This window comes from Nylanderia fulva, unplaced genomic scaffold (assembly GCF_048542155.1).
Source record: "Nylanderia fulva isolate GAGA-0341 unplaced genomic scaffold, ASM4854215v1 Scaffold69, whole genome shotgun sequence".
NCBI classification, from domain to species: Eukaryota; Metazoa; Arthropoda; class Insecta; order Hymenoptera; family Formicidae; genus Nylanderia; species Nylanderia fulva.
In genome coordinates, this window is record NW_028190797.1 from 216,607 (window position 1) to 234,710 (window position 18,104).

General features: G+C 32.1%; 1 protein-coding gene across 1 annotated transcript in view; it reads left to right on the forward strand.

Moving 5' to 3' along the window:
* Positions 1-18,104, forward strand: part of LOC114937169 (uncharacterized) — a 48,202-nt gene that overhangs the window by 23,427 nt on the left and 6,671 nt on the right. The window contains 2 exon segments of the mRNA XM_085488391.1: positions 17,675-17,817; positions 17,819-17,912. Coding sequence (XP_085344517.1) covers positions 17,675-17,817; positions 17,819-17,912 — 237 coding nt within the window.

Below are 18,104 nucleotides of genomic sequence, written 5' to 3' on the forward strand. Positions count from 1 at the left end.
ATTATTACTTTAATCGTGTACTAAAAATAGCATCTTAAAGATTTGCATTATCTCATTATTAGATATTTATTCGAAATTGAAAAAAAATTCTTGAAGTCTAAATATTTGCTAGTTTATATTTTTATTTTACTTGATGAAGAGGAAAACGAATAGAAAAAGAGAGAGAAAGAGTCTCGTCGTTGATTTATAAATTGCGCGATAAGGTCTTTCATCCTCTTTTATATAAATTGCCGTTAATGTGATTTACTGTACTGCTTGTCGAGCCGTTTACAAGCAGAATGCATAGTAAAGGTGAGAGAAATCTGCGATAGTTGCGTGGTAAATGTCTGACATTTTCACCCTGACATGCATAAATAAATATAGAACTGCTTCTCGAATGTACTTACCGAATAAATTTGTTTTGTCATCTTAAAAGTGTGCGAAAGCTGATTTCTTAAATAAAATCTCACGGATAACATACATTTTATCATTTTCTTCTATTAAATATCAATTTATTATCCGTTTTTCTCCACATGACTATTTTTAGTCTTTAATTAAAGTACTCGGCATTAATTTTATGTGGATTTCGGTGAAATCAGCTTATTTTTTCATATGTTGTAGCTTATTTTTTCATATGTTGTTACTTGCTGAACAAAAGATGTAATTGCCTCAAAGTTAAATAATGAACAGTAACTGAACTTTTAGTCAAACAGTAACTGAATATTTAGTCAAACAATATGAAAAACTCGAGTTTCTCGTGTTTGATTAGTTGTAAATCAGAAACTGTCTCTTATTTAGCTTTGAGTTATTACATTTTTTGTTCAGCAGATTATAAGCTACAACATATGAAAAAAACCAGCTGATTTTACCAAGATTCAATTTTATATCAAATTAGTGCGGGTTTTTGAACCTATTTGAAATTGTAGATATTGAATCCCGGTGAAATCAACTGAGTTTCTCATTTATTGTAGCTTATGATCTGCTGAACAAAAAATGTAATGGGTTCAAAGCCAAATAATAGACAGTTATTGATTTACAGTCAAACACGAAAAATTTTGCGAGTTGTTTGATTGGCTTTAGCTCAATAACTGGTGATTATATTTAACGTTTTGTGACAATTTCATTTTTTGTTTAGTAGGTCATAAGCTATAATATATGAAGAACAGCTGTGATTTAATCGAAACCCATTTACTTTATCATATACGTATCGAGTTTTTTCAAAGAGATAAATTTTACATATTTTTTTGCGTAATGTCAACAATTTATTTAATATCCCACGCGCTCTTTTGAAACCCACTGCGGCGAAGGAAATTTCTCGGGAGTGTCGCGGTCACGATCGCGAACAATGCGGTTCGACGACAGCGAAAGTTTCTATTTACGGGCACACGGCTGCGGAGAGACATCGTACACCGTCCGATGACTGTACCGCGAGAAGAGTCAGATTATAAAACGGCAGACTAAGCGGCTCTGGAGATTACGAGGCCGTCGGCGTGGCCGGACTCGGTGTAAACAAGTCTCGTTATTATGGGATGAGCTCAAGTTCAATATATATGCTTAAATATCCGTGTCAAATCCAATAATCGCGAGTTTCATCTCCTAGGACTCAAATAAAAAATAATATTTCGACAAAAATATTATTTCCGGCACTTCTCAATTTGATAGGTCAATAAAAGATTTTTTAACTTGGTTCAGGTTCAAATGTATTTAAATGTCTTGTTTTTTGAAATATGAAGTTAGATATAGAGAGTTCAAATTTGATTTTTTTATTTGAAAATACTGTTTTTATTTTAAATCGTTATAGAGAATTATTGAAATCATGCAAACTTTGAACTTAAAATACTTGTAAGATATTTAATCTCATAGCTGTTTGTTGTGCACTTAATTACAAATACTTTGCGCTGTACAAATATGTTTGTGCATTTGGGAGATAATTCTGCCGTCTATCGGTTTTTTATTAACATTTTTTTTTAACATCTCTTATTGCGCATTCGCGTTTGTTTACTTCGAAGAGCTGTAAACTGGACAATCAAAATGCAAAATCTACGAGGTTATCCCAATGACGACTCACATCGATTGGTGATTAGAGTTTTTCAACCAGTGTTTAAGCTTTTTTACTAGATTTACCAATCAGAGAATTTTGTGATTAATCAGTGGACATTCGGGTCTTATTCAAATTTACGATTAAATGCATTTATTTCAAAGTCAAACCATCACTGCCTATTTTAACTCTGCATCATATGTATTTTCAAGCATAGTTCATTGAGCTGCTCGATTTATTAGCGCGAAACTTGGAAGTGATCGGTGACTTTTGCTCGACTACTCGCGATAACATGCACTCCGATTCACACCCCTGTTTATATTCAATAAGAGATAATGCTCAAATTAATCGATATAACGCAAGCTTTGTATGTGTAAAATATACGGAGAAATCACGTTTTCACAACATGACCTATTTTAATATTGAATATTTATCCATTTTTTGGGCGAGTATAAGTACGAAAAATAAATTTTCATATTTATACATTTTTTATTTCGTTTTATCTATTTTATTATTATTATACATAGTTGGAGAAATACAATATATAATGGGATGTTTACATTATTGATTAAAGAAATGATTTTAATAAACCATTCAGCATTCATTAGTGTTGACGAACAGAGAACTTGTCTGTCTGTCAGCGAATGAATTTGATGCAGCTGGCAGGCGCCTGTTTATCGTAGTTTACATTCCGTAGCGAAGAAGTCTTATCGGGAAAAAAGTATTCCCGCAATATTATTGTAATACTATGTATCCCCGAGAGAGTGCAGCTCTCGGGTAACATCCTCAACACGTCTTGCTTATTAAAATTTAATTATGTGAACAATGAGTGTTTTGACGATTGCGTAAATAGTGGCGTACGTTATTAATACCGAAGACTTTAAATGTCGAAAATGAACGGTTATATAATATCTTCTTGCAAATTTCAAAATTATCTGGCAAAAAATTAGGGGCGGGAATATTCATTAAAGATATATTATTGTTTTTTATAAGTATTTTATAAGAAGCTATTATTTCGTCATTGAAATAAAACTTAATATGAACAGTCAGTATGATACTTATATAAATTTATTGTTTAAGATCAATGCTAATTTTATGCTAATAAAATATTATATACACTAAATAAATGGAATTTACAAATATATAAATTATATGGGTTATGTACACTAAAAAATTCTATTCTTATTTTAGGAACTTCTAATTTTAATTTTAAAATACCCTGTCCTAAAATAGACGCTAAAAAGATCCTCTTACCATAAAAGGAGAAACTTTTAAAGATTAATATCAGATATTTCTAATTTATAAAAATGTAGACAAAATGGGATTTATTTTATTAACATAAAAATACTTATTATAGTATTATTTTAGAGCACATAGACAAAGAAAGACCATAAAAAATATATAGATATATACATATATAAATCGAACATGAGACACGAGACCAGATGATGGATCCTTAACAATAATTAAAGATTATATTACGCGTTACTTACTCTTGAACACTTCTCTTAAGTCGTTTCTTCTTGAGCCACTTAACTTCATCAATTCTTCTAATAAACTAAAAAACAGTGAAAAATACTGCACTTGTGAGAAATATTACACTTGTAAACTGCAACGTTATGCAACATGACCATATACAGTATATTAAATGAATGGTAAAAAAACATATACGATAATTTGTTAAACAAAAAATATACTTTTAGTTTGAAGTGGATGTTCTTGAAATACTTAACAATATCTGTTAAGAAGGATTTAATAATACAATCCTCTTACTTTGAGAATACAATTTTTTTCGGTATATTTTTCTCTAATTATAAATGAAAAAATCAAGAGAACTCTCTTATATTTCACATCTTTTATATAATATAATTTTATTCGAAAAGAAAAACACTTTCCCACAGAAACTTCCAAAATTCTCATTCCTAAAGCCAAATTGCTTCAATAAAACATTGCTTCCACACATTACACGGGTCGCCAATTGTCATCACCGAATTACATCGCAGACCGACAAATTACTATGGTGGTATAATTCAATTCAGCAGTGTGGTCGTAATGGTTGAAGAGGGAACGAGAGGGGTACCAAATTATTACTTATGGAATTCCTGCGGCAATGTCCGCGACGTAATGGCGAAATTCCGGGAAGACGTCGTGTGCGATGACATTCTCATGGGAAGAGAGAGAAACGCACGTGTGTCTTATTCGTCGCATTGTTGTCTTCAACGTGCGGTGACATTTCATTGACGGAGCTCCAGCTTTCATGTCACAAACAATCACGTGATGAGATGTTGGAGCGCGACGCTAAAGATGATAGGTTAGGATTATAAATGACATGTCTAGTATCGTAAGCCTCGTAAGAAAGAATAATGACGGTTTGGATTATTTGATTATTTAATTATCTGATGATTGAAGCCTTCTTAAAAAAAAATTACATATCGCGGCTGTCATTAATAGTACTGAAACATATTTTTCTACTTTCCGTTGTTTGAAGAAAAATCCGGATGAGCTGATTAAGTCATTAGCGTTTTCACACACATACCGCAAATGTGTGGAAGTTTAATTTTTTATGTCGTTATGGATAATTGTGAATTTTAAGAATTTAAATAGGGAATATTAGTAACCTGAAAAAAATCTCTTGATAATTTTCTCTTATTTTTGAAAATTATGAATAATTAATTAACTTTCAAACAAAAGTATCATTTTTTTAGATCATTACTTTTTCATCGTAGATTTTTTTAGATAGTTGATTAATATTAAGTTTTTTAGATAGTTGATTAATATTAAGATACTGATAATATAGGAGTTTCTGATGAGAATTGCCATTTAATTAGCGACAGCTTAAAATTAATTATGTCACTATAGTTATTATATTTAATTGTGGTAATTATCCGATTTCCAATATTAATTTTATTACATTTAATTTTGTTTAAATAAAAGGGCATTTGAGGAATGAAAAAGAGAAGGGACTAAAAAAGAGAAGGGTAACATGCGATTGCATCCAATCAGGTTTACAACATTTTGCAGCGGTTCTCAGCGATTGCAGCGTTTATTCGCGGAAGTTTGCGGTTTCTTTCAGTCACACAAATCTGAAAGTTATTCAGTTAACGGAATATATGGACCGGAAGTTCGAACGGTAGTTGCCTGATTGAAATTCGATGTAAAGATACAACTTCCTGCTTGAATAATCCTTTTCTTCTGGTCAGCGAACGTTGACACCGTCGGTCATCGCTTATTCACAATCGTATGACCGCTTAAACATCATGGCATAAATGCATTAACGATCGAAGAAATAATATTATCTCATTTTATATAAATTGACATATAATATATAAAATTTGCATATCAAATATATTTTTAAACTTTTATTAATGATTGAAAATGATTAAAAAAGAAAAGTTTCTTGCAAACTAAACTTTGTAGTTAAAATATTAACAAAACTAAGTATACATTCTTCAGTTAAATAGGAGTTTTATTTAATAGAATTTTAATTTAAGGCTTACAATTCGTTACAAAGATGTATAATGACAAAAATTGGGAACATGCAAAATGATATGACCTTTCGATATTTTCGTTGAGGAAAAATCGTCTTCAAATTGGCTAGAGAATCTGATGATGTGCCCTATATAAATGTTTTTTCAGTTACATCTTGTATATATGTGTAAAAAAGATTATAAAATTTGTGTAACAAAATACATAATAGATGTCTAGAAACATTAGTTTTCATCATTGTAATGGAGATGACATGAACAACTGTCAAAAGTCATTCACGTCACGCTGTACCCGTACCCATAATTCGCGTACATATTGCTAAGTGCGTTCGCATTCTCTCACGTATTTCTCGACAGGAGAATACCCGCCGGAATATAAAAGCCTGAACACTGAACGTAATTTATTTTCTGCGGCATAATATACCGCGGATCCTCTTCAGTTTCCTCGTTCACTATTGCGCGATCTTTATTCATCTATTCATAGATGTTCGTTTCTATGGTTAGTAGAAACCATACGAGCCCGGCGGTAGTTTCCGCCCTTTACGTTTCGTTCAAGTTTATTGACTCACACACAGTCTCTCTCGACGTATTTGCTTCACATCTTTGCAGAATACTTACTTCTACAGTCTCTCCCCGTCTGTTGTGCGCACCGCGATGTTTAATCATCTGTTCATCTATTCTATATATGACTCACACTCATGAATGTTTGTTTCTTTTTTTGCGCAAACAGTTTTTCCTATGATATAAATACATTCGCATTTCTTAAAAACATCTCTTTTAACTTCTACCCTTGATTTCTTCACTTACGAGACTTCTATTCTAGATTTCTTCACTTATAAGACTTCTACTCTTGATTTCTTCACTTATATTTGCTCTCGCGAGCTTTCTCCCGATATTTCAGTTGTTTTATATTCTTTCCTTATTATCTTAGGATACGATTTACAATCGTTGAGCCATGGAGTTTCGATGTAGTTTTTTCAGATGTACTTCTTACTAAGGAAGCTTTGGCAGAAAGTTTTTTTTAACATTTCTTCATTCGTAAGCGCCGAACCACAAATGATTCAATAACGGTAATTCTTACCGGAGAACGGATGTTGCATATTTTTTTCTTTTGGATATAAATATTGTGCGTGCGGCCTTGAGTGTGAGAACGAACGCGATGTTACATGGAAACGATTTCACCGATATTTCCAGTGGAATAATAATATAATATTGCGAAGCGGGTTACCTCACAACGACTGCCATTCGCCATTATATCGATTCCAGCTACTTTGTTAGAGACATTGAAATTTAACCTTTTCTTTTCCTTTCTCGATTACTTTTTTTCTCTTCCTTGTTTGTTTTCTCTTTATATTACACCTTTCTGCAACTAATTTTAATTTCTTCCTTCCTATTCTTTCCTTTTTTTACTGCGCTTGTTCTTTCGCGTGACATAATTTCAAACCTTTGTTCTTACCTTCTCTCATTGTCCTATTTACCTATCTCTTTCTCTGTCTTACCTTTATTTTCACAGCTTTTACTTTACCTATGATTTTCTCTTAACCACATTTATATTTATTTTCTCTATACGATATATCAAATATATTTATAAATATAGAGATACTCAAGTCTGTAACTTTTTTTTCTTATTTCCTATTAGATAATTCATTTTAAATTCAATAAAATTCTTATATATATATTGTTAGATATGGGTATACATGTCTTAAATTGCACAGATTAAATTGTCAACACTTTTTGTGTAATTGTGTCAATATACTTTATTATTGCATATATGTATAAATTATTGCTTGGTGTTTAATTATATTAATGCAGCATTAATAATATTCATTAAAATAATTATATTATAATTGATAAGAATGATTTTATAATTAATATTTAACGATTTCAACTATAAAAGGCCGGATCTACAATAGGTGTAGTAAGCTCTAAGTCTTAAGAAATTCATCAATCACCGTCAAGAATGAAGAGAATAATCGTGATTGATCAATTTCTTAAGGCTTAGAGCTTACTACACCTATTGTAGGCCCGGTCTAAAAATATTTATAAGTAATTACGTCATATTTACATAATATTTGCAGTTTCGGTTATGTTTGTTAGAAACATTTAAGACAGCTTGATGTGATTTGTTATTTTATTTTCTATTTTAATTATACTATTATCATACATTACACTAATATATTCCACTATAACTTAATTAAATACAATTATTGTTTTAATTTAACGAAATTTAATGTCTCTGTATCTTAAAGAGCTAAATAATGAATTAAATTTAGTGGTTCGTAAAACTTTGTGGAAGATCAATCCTCAGTACAGACAAACAAGCGTCGACCAGAAATGGCGACAATACACATGGATGAGCGCGTAATCGCGGGAGCAGCGGCGACGGTGGCGGCGCCGAGGTTGAGAACTCGCATAATTGGAGTCAACGATGCGTACCGAACGGCCTCGGCCATTGTCTGCATACAGTTACTCGATTATACCGCGGACACGTTTCGAACAATTCGCACCGTCGACAAAAGTGCGCGCTAAAAATGTCGCGCGAGCGAACGCGCCCCGTTGTAATATTATACGCACGATGAAATATATTGAAAATGTTAATCGAATAAAAGAGAAGATAATAACTCGCTTTCCCATGAAGGGACAGTAATGACAAATTTGCATAAGAGTACGAGGCAGTTTGTACAAGTCGTCGCGTTATTCAATCTAGGTTTATGCTGACAATGTATATTCGCCAAAAAGAAATGTCTATATGATTGAATTAAAAAGGAAGAATATATTCTTTTATAGGAAGAATATAGAAGTATATATTCTTCTTTTTTTCTATTGTAGAATCAATATCTCTGATTGAATACTTCCGTTTTCGTCTTACAAAAGAATATATTCTTCCTTTTTTATATCTATATCTATATTTATATCTATATCTATATCTATTCAGGATGTCTCTAAATTCTGACTCAGACTTTTGGAATTCAGAAACGGCTTTAGATATGAAAAATTCAAAAGTTGTAGAATATTAAGGGAACAGAGGATGAAAATATCCTCCTTAATTCCTCCTTATTCTACAACTTTTGTCTGAAACTTTTTTCCATATTTAAAGCTGGTTCCGAGACATTAATAAAGTATCTCTTCTGTATGGAAAAATTCAATCCTCAAAATCTATTTCTATTGATTACAATTCTATATATATATATATATATATATATATAGAATTATATAGATTTTGATGATTGAGTTTTTCCATTTCTTCGTTACAGAGGGAAAACTTTATTGATTCATTATTATTATTTACACACTTGTGTGTAATCATCGCGCTTATGCTTTCATAAGGCACAAAAGCCATAAACGCACTTCTTTCAGGATATTAATATCCATTTTATTGCTCATAACTGTCATTTCTATCTAAATATTGATTTGAATTAATTTACATAATTGTGAGCTCAGTTTCTCTATACAACTATTTTACGGCGCACACACGCGTTCCTTAACACGCCGATAAATGCAAGCCTTGCGTCTCTTCAGGTTTTGTCTTGAAGCGGGGGAACGCGATTTCCGCTGATTCAGCTATTTCATACGCAATTCGGCGAATCTGCATATAGATATAGCGATACTATTATTATATCAACGACACAGAGCAATGTACGACTATGACCTTCGCACGTCACCGTTGACCTTGCTTGAAATAAAAACATCACGAGTAAATTATGCCGCTTTTCGAATGCGAGCTTATAGGAGAGCTTCCTTACGTCTACACTGTCGTCAGAAATGGTGACGCACTAATGCTCTGTCGTGACCATGAGGAATGAATTTAACCCGAAACATGTCTGGAGAACATGAGCCTTTACCGTCTTCCTTTTACGCTTAATAAGATACGCTTTATATCAATCTTTTATATTATTTTGTAATCTCTATAATTGTATTTTTTCTTAATTATTCCAATGAAAGTGTGGTGTTTAAATATAAAGTGAAATTGATAATGTAATATTATTTCAATCTAATTATATGTATGTATAATTTTAGTGTATTCACTTGAAAAGGACCACAATTATATGGTCGAAACGTTATGAAATTTCAATAAATCAATATTTAGCTAGTTTTGGTCAACTAATTCGAATCCCTGAAATTGATAATTTTGAAAATATTCATACAGGAATAATCTTCTTTTCTATTCAATCACATTTTCTCTATATTTTCTTTAGAAAAATATATTCTTCCCTTTTCTATGCAAAATATTGATCCTATACCAAATAATCAATATATGATTGATCCTCTTTTTCTTGAGCTTGAAGTGCATCATTTATCTTCTCTCACTGCGAGCGGTTTTTTTTTTTGGAATTGGTCGAGAGCGAGCGGAGCTAGTTACGGTGTAACGTTTACGCATTCCTCTCTCTCTTTCTCTCACAGTGGTCTACTACGTGTTTCCAGCTGCAACTGTGTACCCCAGAGTAGGCCCCCTTTCCGTTCCATTCTCCGTCATGCGTGTCCCCGTCTTCTTCCTTCTTCTTTCTGCGCGCTGACGTGTACCAGAAGAATACTCCCGAGTGTCCGATCGTCTGACACGACTGAGCCTTGTTTTATATGAGTTTAAGAATTATTAGTGTCCAATCGTCGTGAAACCGCGATCGAGTGATCGGTGGTTTTACTGCGGGCGAATCGCTTTTTGCGTTCGCAAATTGCGGTTATGTTCCGCTCAACCTTTAATTGTTCAATCGACACGATAATTTAATTACCGTTGTATTAAAAAATCTGTTTTATGTCGTGCAATTTTCGGAAGTGTAAGATTCGCGCAAATTATAATGTTAAATGGGGGTGACATGTGGCCTCTCGTGAAAGTTGCGGACTGATAAGTGAAAAGTCCCAGGTTCGAATCCGATTCTATCCTCCTAAACACCCCATATACCTCTCTAAAAGGCTTTTGAAAAAGGATTGGGAAGAAGAAGAAGGCGGTTAAGGAGAGGAAAGAAAGATGGGAGAGAGAATGGAAAGAAAAATTATAGATAATGTTGCTTTTATGGTTAAAAAGGATTAAAGAGATATTGTAAAAAGTTTGAATACGTTGCTTACAAAAAAGCGCTTTATAACTCCGAAGTATCAAAATAAATGTTATATATATGTATTATGATGTTAAGTTTTATATTTCCGGGATAAGTGAAGTAAGAAAACCATAGAAATAAAGAAAGGAGAATTTGTAGCGAGCCCTATGCGCAAGTTGCTATAACACAAATACAGTTTTGTTCCAACATTTCGATTCCTAAAATGTTTATTACGTTCAATATTATTTTTTACACAGTTTAATTTTTGTCCTTTAAAAATCTTGAAAAACAATCCAAATATGCATATTTCGTTGCAAGGCATTTCTAAAGCGTCCGTGTTTAAAAAAATTATTCTGCGATTTTAATAGTAAAATCCATTCAAAGCTATTTAAATTCTTTCTTTTCAAGTTTTATATATAAAATGTTTTAAATTATTTCGAAATAAATAAACTGTTTAGAGTACAATTTTTGTGTTGAAAAAATTATTGCGATACACACTATAATATATGCATATATTATAATTATATACTATTTATAAACTATATACAATATTATTTAATATTATTTACGTTTACAAAATAGATAATAATTATTAATTATAATTTGATAATATGAATAAAATATAAAATATGATTGCGCTTCTTTTTTTAGTACAAGAATCTTTTTATACAACTATAAGAAAATTTTACGTCAAAAAATAAAAAAAATATTCTTTAAAACTGATCTCACATAGAAAACTGGTCGTAGAGAATAATCTAATAATAAGTGATTTTTTCACGTTTTCTCGATAGCGACGCAAATTCTTATTCAAGAGCGGCCACTTACTTCGAATGCACCATAGGGGCCCGGCCCGTCAGGGCCCCCTGAGACACACAATGAGCAATAGAAGAAACATTCTCCGGGCTTGACCTCACGCACGGCGAGTCACTTAAGTCACGCACACGTACACACATACATCCGCGCACGTGCTGCGTATGCGTGCGTGCGTACTTGCATGCATGTCTCTTTAAAGCATGTTTATCATCGTTCGTGCCGACAGTCTTCGTCACTTTCGCGGCCGTCTTTGCTTATTTATATACGAGAGCTCCGTATATATAAGACGATATAAAATGGAGCGTTATTCGCATACGATCTTCTACGCGATTGATTATGTCGGCGAATGATCTTCCAATGAAGGGAATGATATCAAAAGAAGAGCTCTCTGTGTAAGTGTGTGAGCTACTTTGAGTTAAGAGAAACAGTTTTAAAAAATTATTTGTGTATAATATATTGCAAGCTTTGCACACAAATATTTATTGAACAAATGAACAAAATAGAAATTTTTTCTAAATAAAATCTCATTTATAATTTACTTCAAATTAACTTATTAATATAGTAATTATAATCTTTATTAAAATATTTTATAAGATTAATTTATTACAACTTACTACTAAATTAAATTTTTTAATATTTAGATTTTTTATAAATAATGCAAATTAAATGAAAATATAATATATAGATATGCAGATAAAATGTACAGATTTTTAAATAATTTTGTATGTTGTATACTCTTATTTTATATATTGATTCAGATAAGAAATATTTTTATCGGCTCTCAGTATTAATAATAATATAAATATGAAATTTTTAAATCGGTCAATAGAGCCCAAGCGTGAAAAATTAATTCTTCGGAACTGTATCTCTTGGTTTTAGATTACTATATTCCATATATAAATTAATCTCGAACTTACATATGGAAAAATAGGCGAGAAAAATATAGGTCCAAAATTTATATATTGATGACAATGAAGGAAATTTTCTGTGAAGTACATTTAATTATTTTTTATTTAGTTTTTGTTACGTGTGATTATTGCTATTCGAAAATCGTTGCATTTTTTTTTATTTACGAAAACGCGCGTGTCTACTTTTATGTATCTGTGTATAAAAAAGACATGCTTACATTATCGTAGAGAATAATACGTCTTGCCCTGACCATGAGGTACACGAATGCAATTGTACATATAGGGTGTGCACGCAGCCGTGATGTACGTTGATAGACGTATACGTGTATGTGTGTATATGTGGCGTGTGTGTATGTATGCGTGCACAGATGCACGAAACACACGTATACGTGAGTGAAAGAGACCGCTTTAACACACAGTTCCCACAATCAGTACACAATCTGTCTGCAATCATGTACACGGTGATCTGTTTAAAAAAGCCATCGCTTCTTTTTTCCTTTTGATTATTCCAATCAAATTTCTCGAAATTTATAATTAATAATATCAATGCACAACCTTTTTTCGCAATTTTTTAATAATTTTTTATATCGAAATTTCGGATTAAATTTAAAAAAATGAGAAATAATATTTTATTTCAAATAAAAAATATTTTTATTATAATATTTAATTTATTTTTAATTCTAAACATTAATCTTACAAGGTACTCAATCACTTATATTTTTACAAAATTATTCTTTTATTTATTTTTTTATATTTAAAAGTGATTTTTTTCAATATGTTTTTTTTCGATGGTTTAAAGTATTTCTCAATGCAGGGTGATTTATTATTTTAATCTTAAAGAGCAAATATTTGGAAATCATGGGGTTTTAGAAAAAATGTATTAGTTAAAATAAGTGGTAGGTTTTTGACATATTGTAATATTGTCCTAAAATTATTTTTTGCTTTTTAAAATGATATAAAGCATAGTATAGTTTTCTTAAATGGACTCATTCCAATTTTTTTATATAAATTAATTTTTTGCAGTATTCAGCATAAGACTTATTCATTTGCTTTATTTTAGCATAAGACATAAATTATAAGACTAAAAAAATTTATGAAATATTTTATACTTTAATATTACATAATTTTACATAAACTGAAATACATTTCATAATGGTGGGGGTAGTAGCTGAAATTGGCATCAAATTGAAACTGTCTTTAATCGGTTGAACGCGAGAATTTTTCTTCGGTGTCACCGTGTATGCACAGGTACTGAGTGTTGCGCACGTGTGGCGTACACGCCGGTGTGGCACGCACACGTGTGTGACGCCTAATACATGGCAACGTGAAGTTGTCCGAGAGTGGTGGCCTTCCAGTCTGTGCCGAGATCGCGCACGGTGTGGATTGGCGTAGATGACATAGCCTGCGATTTTCGAAATACGAAGGAACTTCGCTCGTTGCGAAATTGCGCGAGAAGGTATTCGTCTCCGAGGTGGTTTTGAGGAGACGATCGTGGAACAATCGACGATCGTGGGACAATTGACGATCGTGACTGGCAACACCCCAGCAAACACCAAGTAACAATTATAAAACTGTTAGTTATAATTTCCCACTCAACAATATAAATGCAATATAATACGTGTGTTATATTGCATTTATATTGTTGAGTGGGAAATTATAACTAACAATTATATAATTGTTACTTGGTGTTTGCTGGGACAGCACGATCACTGGCGGCGATCGATCGCGGTGATTTTCCCGCGATTTCCGAGACGAAATGTTGGCTTACATCGTCGGCTTTTTTTACATCTACGCCGAATTACTGCGCCTAGAGCTGCAGATGATGATACACCCGGACGAGTACAAGCTTTCCAAGTTCCTAGTGTGAGAAAATGTTATTGCTTGTCGAGTCTCTCTCTGTGAAGAAATGGCATTGAGGAAGGAGAAATTATTCTTTTTCGAAGAAAAATTGCACGGAGAAGTTAATGGGAAAATAATTCTATTTCCATGAGAATAAACTTTTCTAGTTTATATTACGAAAAGAGAAATCATATGCGAGGAAAATAAAGAGGAAAGAAATGATTTAATGAAAAATCGCGAAGAGAATGAAGTTATTTGCGGATATACAAGTTTTTTAAATTTATGCTGAAATAAAAAAAAAATGAAATGAATGTGACTGTGCTTTTGTGACAAATAATCTTTGAAAAGATCTTCGGAAAAATAAATTTATAAAAAAAATGGCAGAGGAGAATGATCACATTTGGTATTTGGAGAAATACATATTCAACCCCTCTTTGCCGAGGAAAAATCACCTGGATATGAACTCGTGAAGAGTACTCACTTTGACTCGAATTAGAGTCAACCGTTTTAAAAATGTGATATTAAAAAAAATATATAAATAATAATTTACCTAAACGCAGCCAAAAATATATTGAGTTTTATTTTGGGAGAAAATTATTATTGAACTAGTCTAAATTCTGCAATCTCTGACTCATATGTAAAGGATGTTGTTGAGACAGGAGGGAGATTGAAATTTCCGATGATAATATCTGCAACGACAAAGCTTTTTCCGCACTCTCTACAATCGATACTAATTTGCATGGAACATACCGTGATGCCGGCAAATGTTAATGCAACACTCCCCCTAAGCCTCTATTAATGGAGTCGACTTGTTCCGGGATTAAACCATCTTGTCGAGATCTCGGATTAAGCTATCTTGAAGACAAATGCGCATATAATGTGGTGATGGAGTACTAATGTGAAATAAATAAACAATGCTGAAGAAAAGAAGAATATTTCTAATCGCGTTTAATTTATTCACCTATTTTTTCAAAGGATTGATGAACTGTAAAAACTTAAAATATTTAATATATAATTTTTTAAAATTAGTTCTATTTGTAAGCCGTTACAGAACCTCATGTATCAGATACATTTGGAGCGATGATGAGTTTTTTTATATTGGAAAAAAATTTTATGAATACACAACTTCACCTCCAATCGTGTTTATTGCGCCGCTTTTTGAGATAAGATTGGAACATTTCAGGATTGAAAGAGAGAGATTCTATGAGTTCTGCCTCATTTCAAACTATATATGTCCACTCTATATTCCAGAAAAATACTCCTAGAATTTACTGAGATATATCTATATATACAAATTTCATATGGGAGACTTTATTTCTTAGAAAAATATCTGCTAATTTCATAGAACTTTCTGATTCAGATTCAATCCTGGCGATCGTTGTGTAAAAAATTTTGAAAGTAATTTAGAACTCAACACCGAAAAATATAATTTTATACATATGTTTGCATTGATGTTTACGAAGATGATTAGGCACCTGGACGTAAGCGCGTCATCTTACGTTTATGTACAAGGTGGTCGAAAAAGAGTGCAACGTCCGGTCGGCGCCTCGTAAAATCAGACGCATCCGGGGAGATACGAGAGAAGTGAAAGTGCGTTTTACACAGGATGACGGTAACCCCGTCGTCAGGATAAGCGCAACCGGCGTCAGTGGTGCATCACCCGGTATCGTCGGTATATCACGTCGGACGAAATATATCGTGGATTTAATAGCCATATTATAATTCTCTTTCGTGAACTCGACCTGAACCTGTAAAGGTTCGTCTTTGATAATTCATGACACCGCGTGTGTAACGGACACGTGATGCGAGACACGTTATGCTCCGACTTTCCTCAAGGTTACCGTTCAAGGTGCGACGAGACGAAAGAAGGGGAGAGAAGGCAACCCCGCGAAATTAACGTCACTTCGCGGCTCTGGTTTCATTATCTTCCAGCCACGTGGATGTTACGGGGAGGATATGGAGACTATATTGAATTGTAATTATGGATTCGATAATGTATTTTGTGATTGTGAGCGCATTAAGTGAGTCGATGAAATTATGAAATGAGTTTTCTTGTAATTTACCTGATAAGATAAAGATTTTATTTATTTACACTCAATTGAGTGTGATAATAGGAATTTAAATTTAAAAATGAAGAGTAGTTAGAAAAAATTTTGTTTGATAAAATAAGAGATAATCGAAGATCTCATTTATCATTGATAAAGCAAGACATTATAAGTCATTTTCTTTACCTCTGTTTTTATCTTTATATTTTGTTTTTATTTTATAGAAAATTATGTGATGCAATTATAATGAATGAATTTAACAATTTTGTAGATTTCTTAATTTGGCTTTTCAGAGTATAATTAATTGTATTCCCTCTTAAATGTAACATAATTTATTTAATACAGAGTAAATCACTATAAGTATATTATTTTATATCATTATTTTAATCAATCTTAAAATACTAATTTTACAACAAAAAAGATATAGGTAAATGATATAGGTGAATTGATATAGGTAAATGCACATGATTGCATTTCAATAAAGATAGGTAATTGCACCGTGTAATTTGGTACTTGTCATCAATTGATTCTATTCAGTATTCAGTAAAAAATTTAGAGATACAGATTCTATTGGAAACGTTAATATTTTTATATTACAAAATATATGCCTTTGATTTATGTTATATGTTAAATTAAATTATAAAATATTTTATAAATATCGATTTTTTAATATTGATTATATCTTGATGCTCTTTTATGCAGAATAATGAAAAGAATCGATTCATGTATAAAAAAATGATTCTATTAAAAAAAAATCTTGAGGTGACCTTGAAATCTCGCAAGCGCTTTAAACAAAATCATGTTGTCGCAAAATATCTCTTAAAATTACAAAAGTAATTTTAGTTAAAAGTAATCTTATCTTTAAAACAAATATTTTAGAATTTACGAAAAAAATCATTTTTAATAACTCATTCTGTTTAATCCTTTATTTTTATTTTACTTATTTATATTTATTATGTATTCTTTATTTTGTGAGATTTATCTTTTGTGGTGATTAAATAAAAAATTTTTTTTGTATATTCATTAATTTATAATTGAAAATAATTTAAATTATAATTAATATTATATTTATATTAATATCATAATTTTTATTACAAATGATTTACACATATATCTATGTACATTAAAATGAAATAAAATATTATCATTCTCTGAAGACTATTTTGCAATAATAATATGTTTGAGGAAGAGCGGTGACCAGTAAGCTTCATATTCGTGCACGAGTCATCGCTCGTTTTGTTTTACTCTCGATAGTATGTCCTATCATTACCGTTACATTCATCCAAGCCGCGTGACGCGTCTTTTCGACCAACAACTCGTTATCTGCGCGTAAATAGAAAGATGTCGTGCCACCTCGTGTAGGGAAGAGATAAGTGTTTCCGGTCGTTAAAGCCTGACGACCGGGAAGCGGAACAGTTTTTTTTTTTTTCCATCTTCTTAAAACGATATTCTCTAGTGCATTTTCGAGTTGAGTGAGAGAATTAATGATCCTAATCCGCGCGAGTGATATATCCTGAGAGACTTTATGTCTTTTCAGACTTGAACCTGTGGAACAAGAGCATCAGCCAGCGCTGGCGGAAGCTGCGACGAAGATGCTCCGTCCAGGAGTCGTCGGAGCCGCAAGAGGCGCTGATACAGAGTGGCACGAATCACGCGGTTATACACGCGGTAAGATCGACATCAGGCTAGCAGAGAGGCCTCACCGGCCGCAAAGAGTCTTCAGGATGGGAGTTCGTCGAAGAAACTGTTACAAACCAGTTCCCTGAGGCTTCCAGGTGAAATTTTGTAAATCAACTTGAAAAAGACTAGGTTAAAAAGCTAAATTGATATAGCTCCATTGAATATCTTTAATGAATTTATCTTTAGCAATATATCTTTATTGAAAGTAATTGTTTGTCCAAAATACAAAAGTTAAAAAATATATTAAAACTTGTGCCATAAACACTGAAGGGGACAAATGCATATTT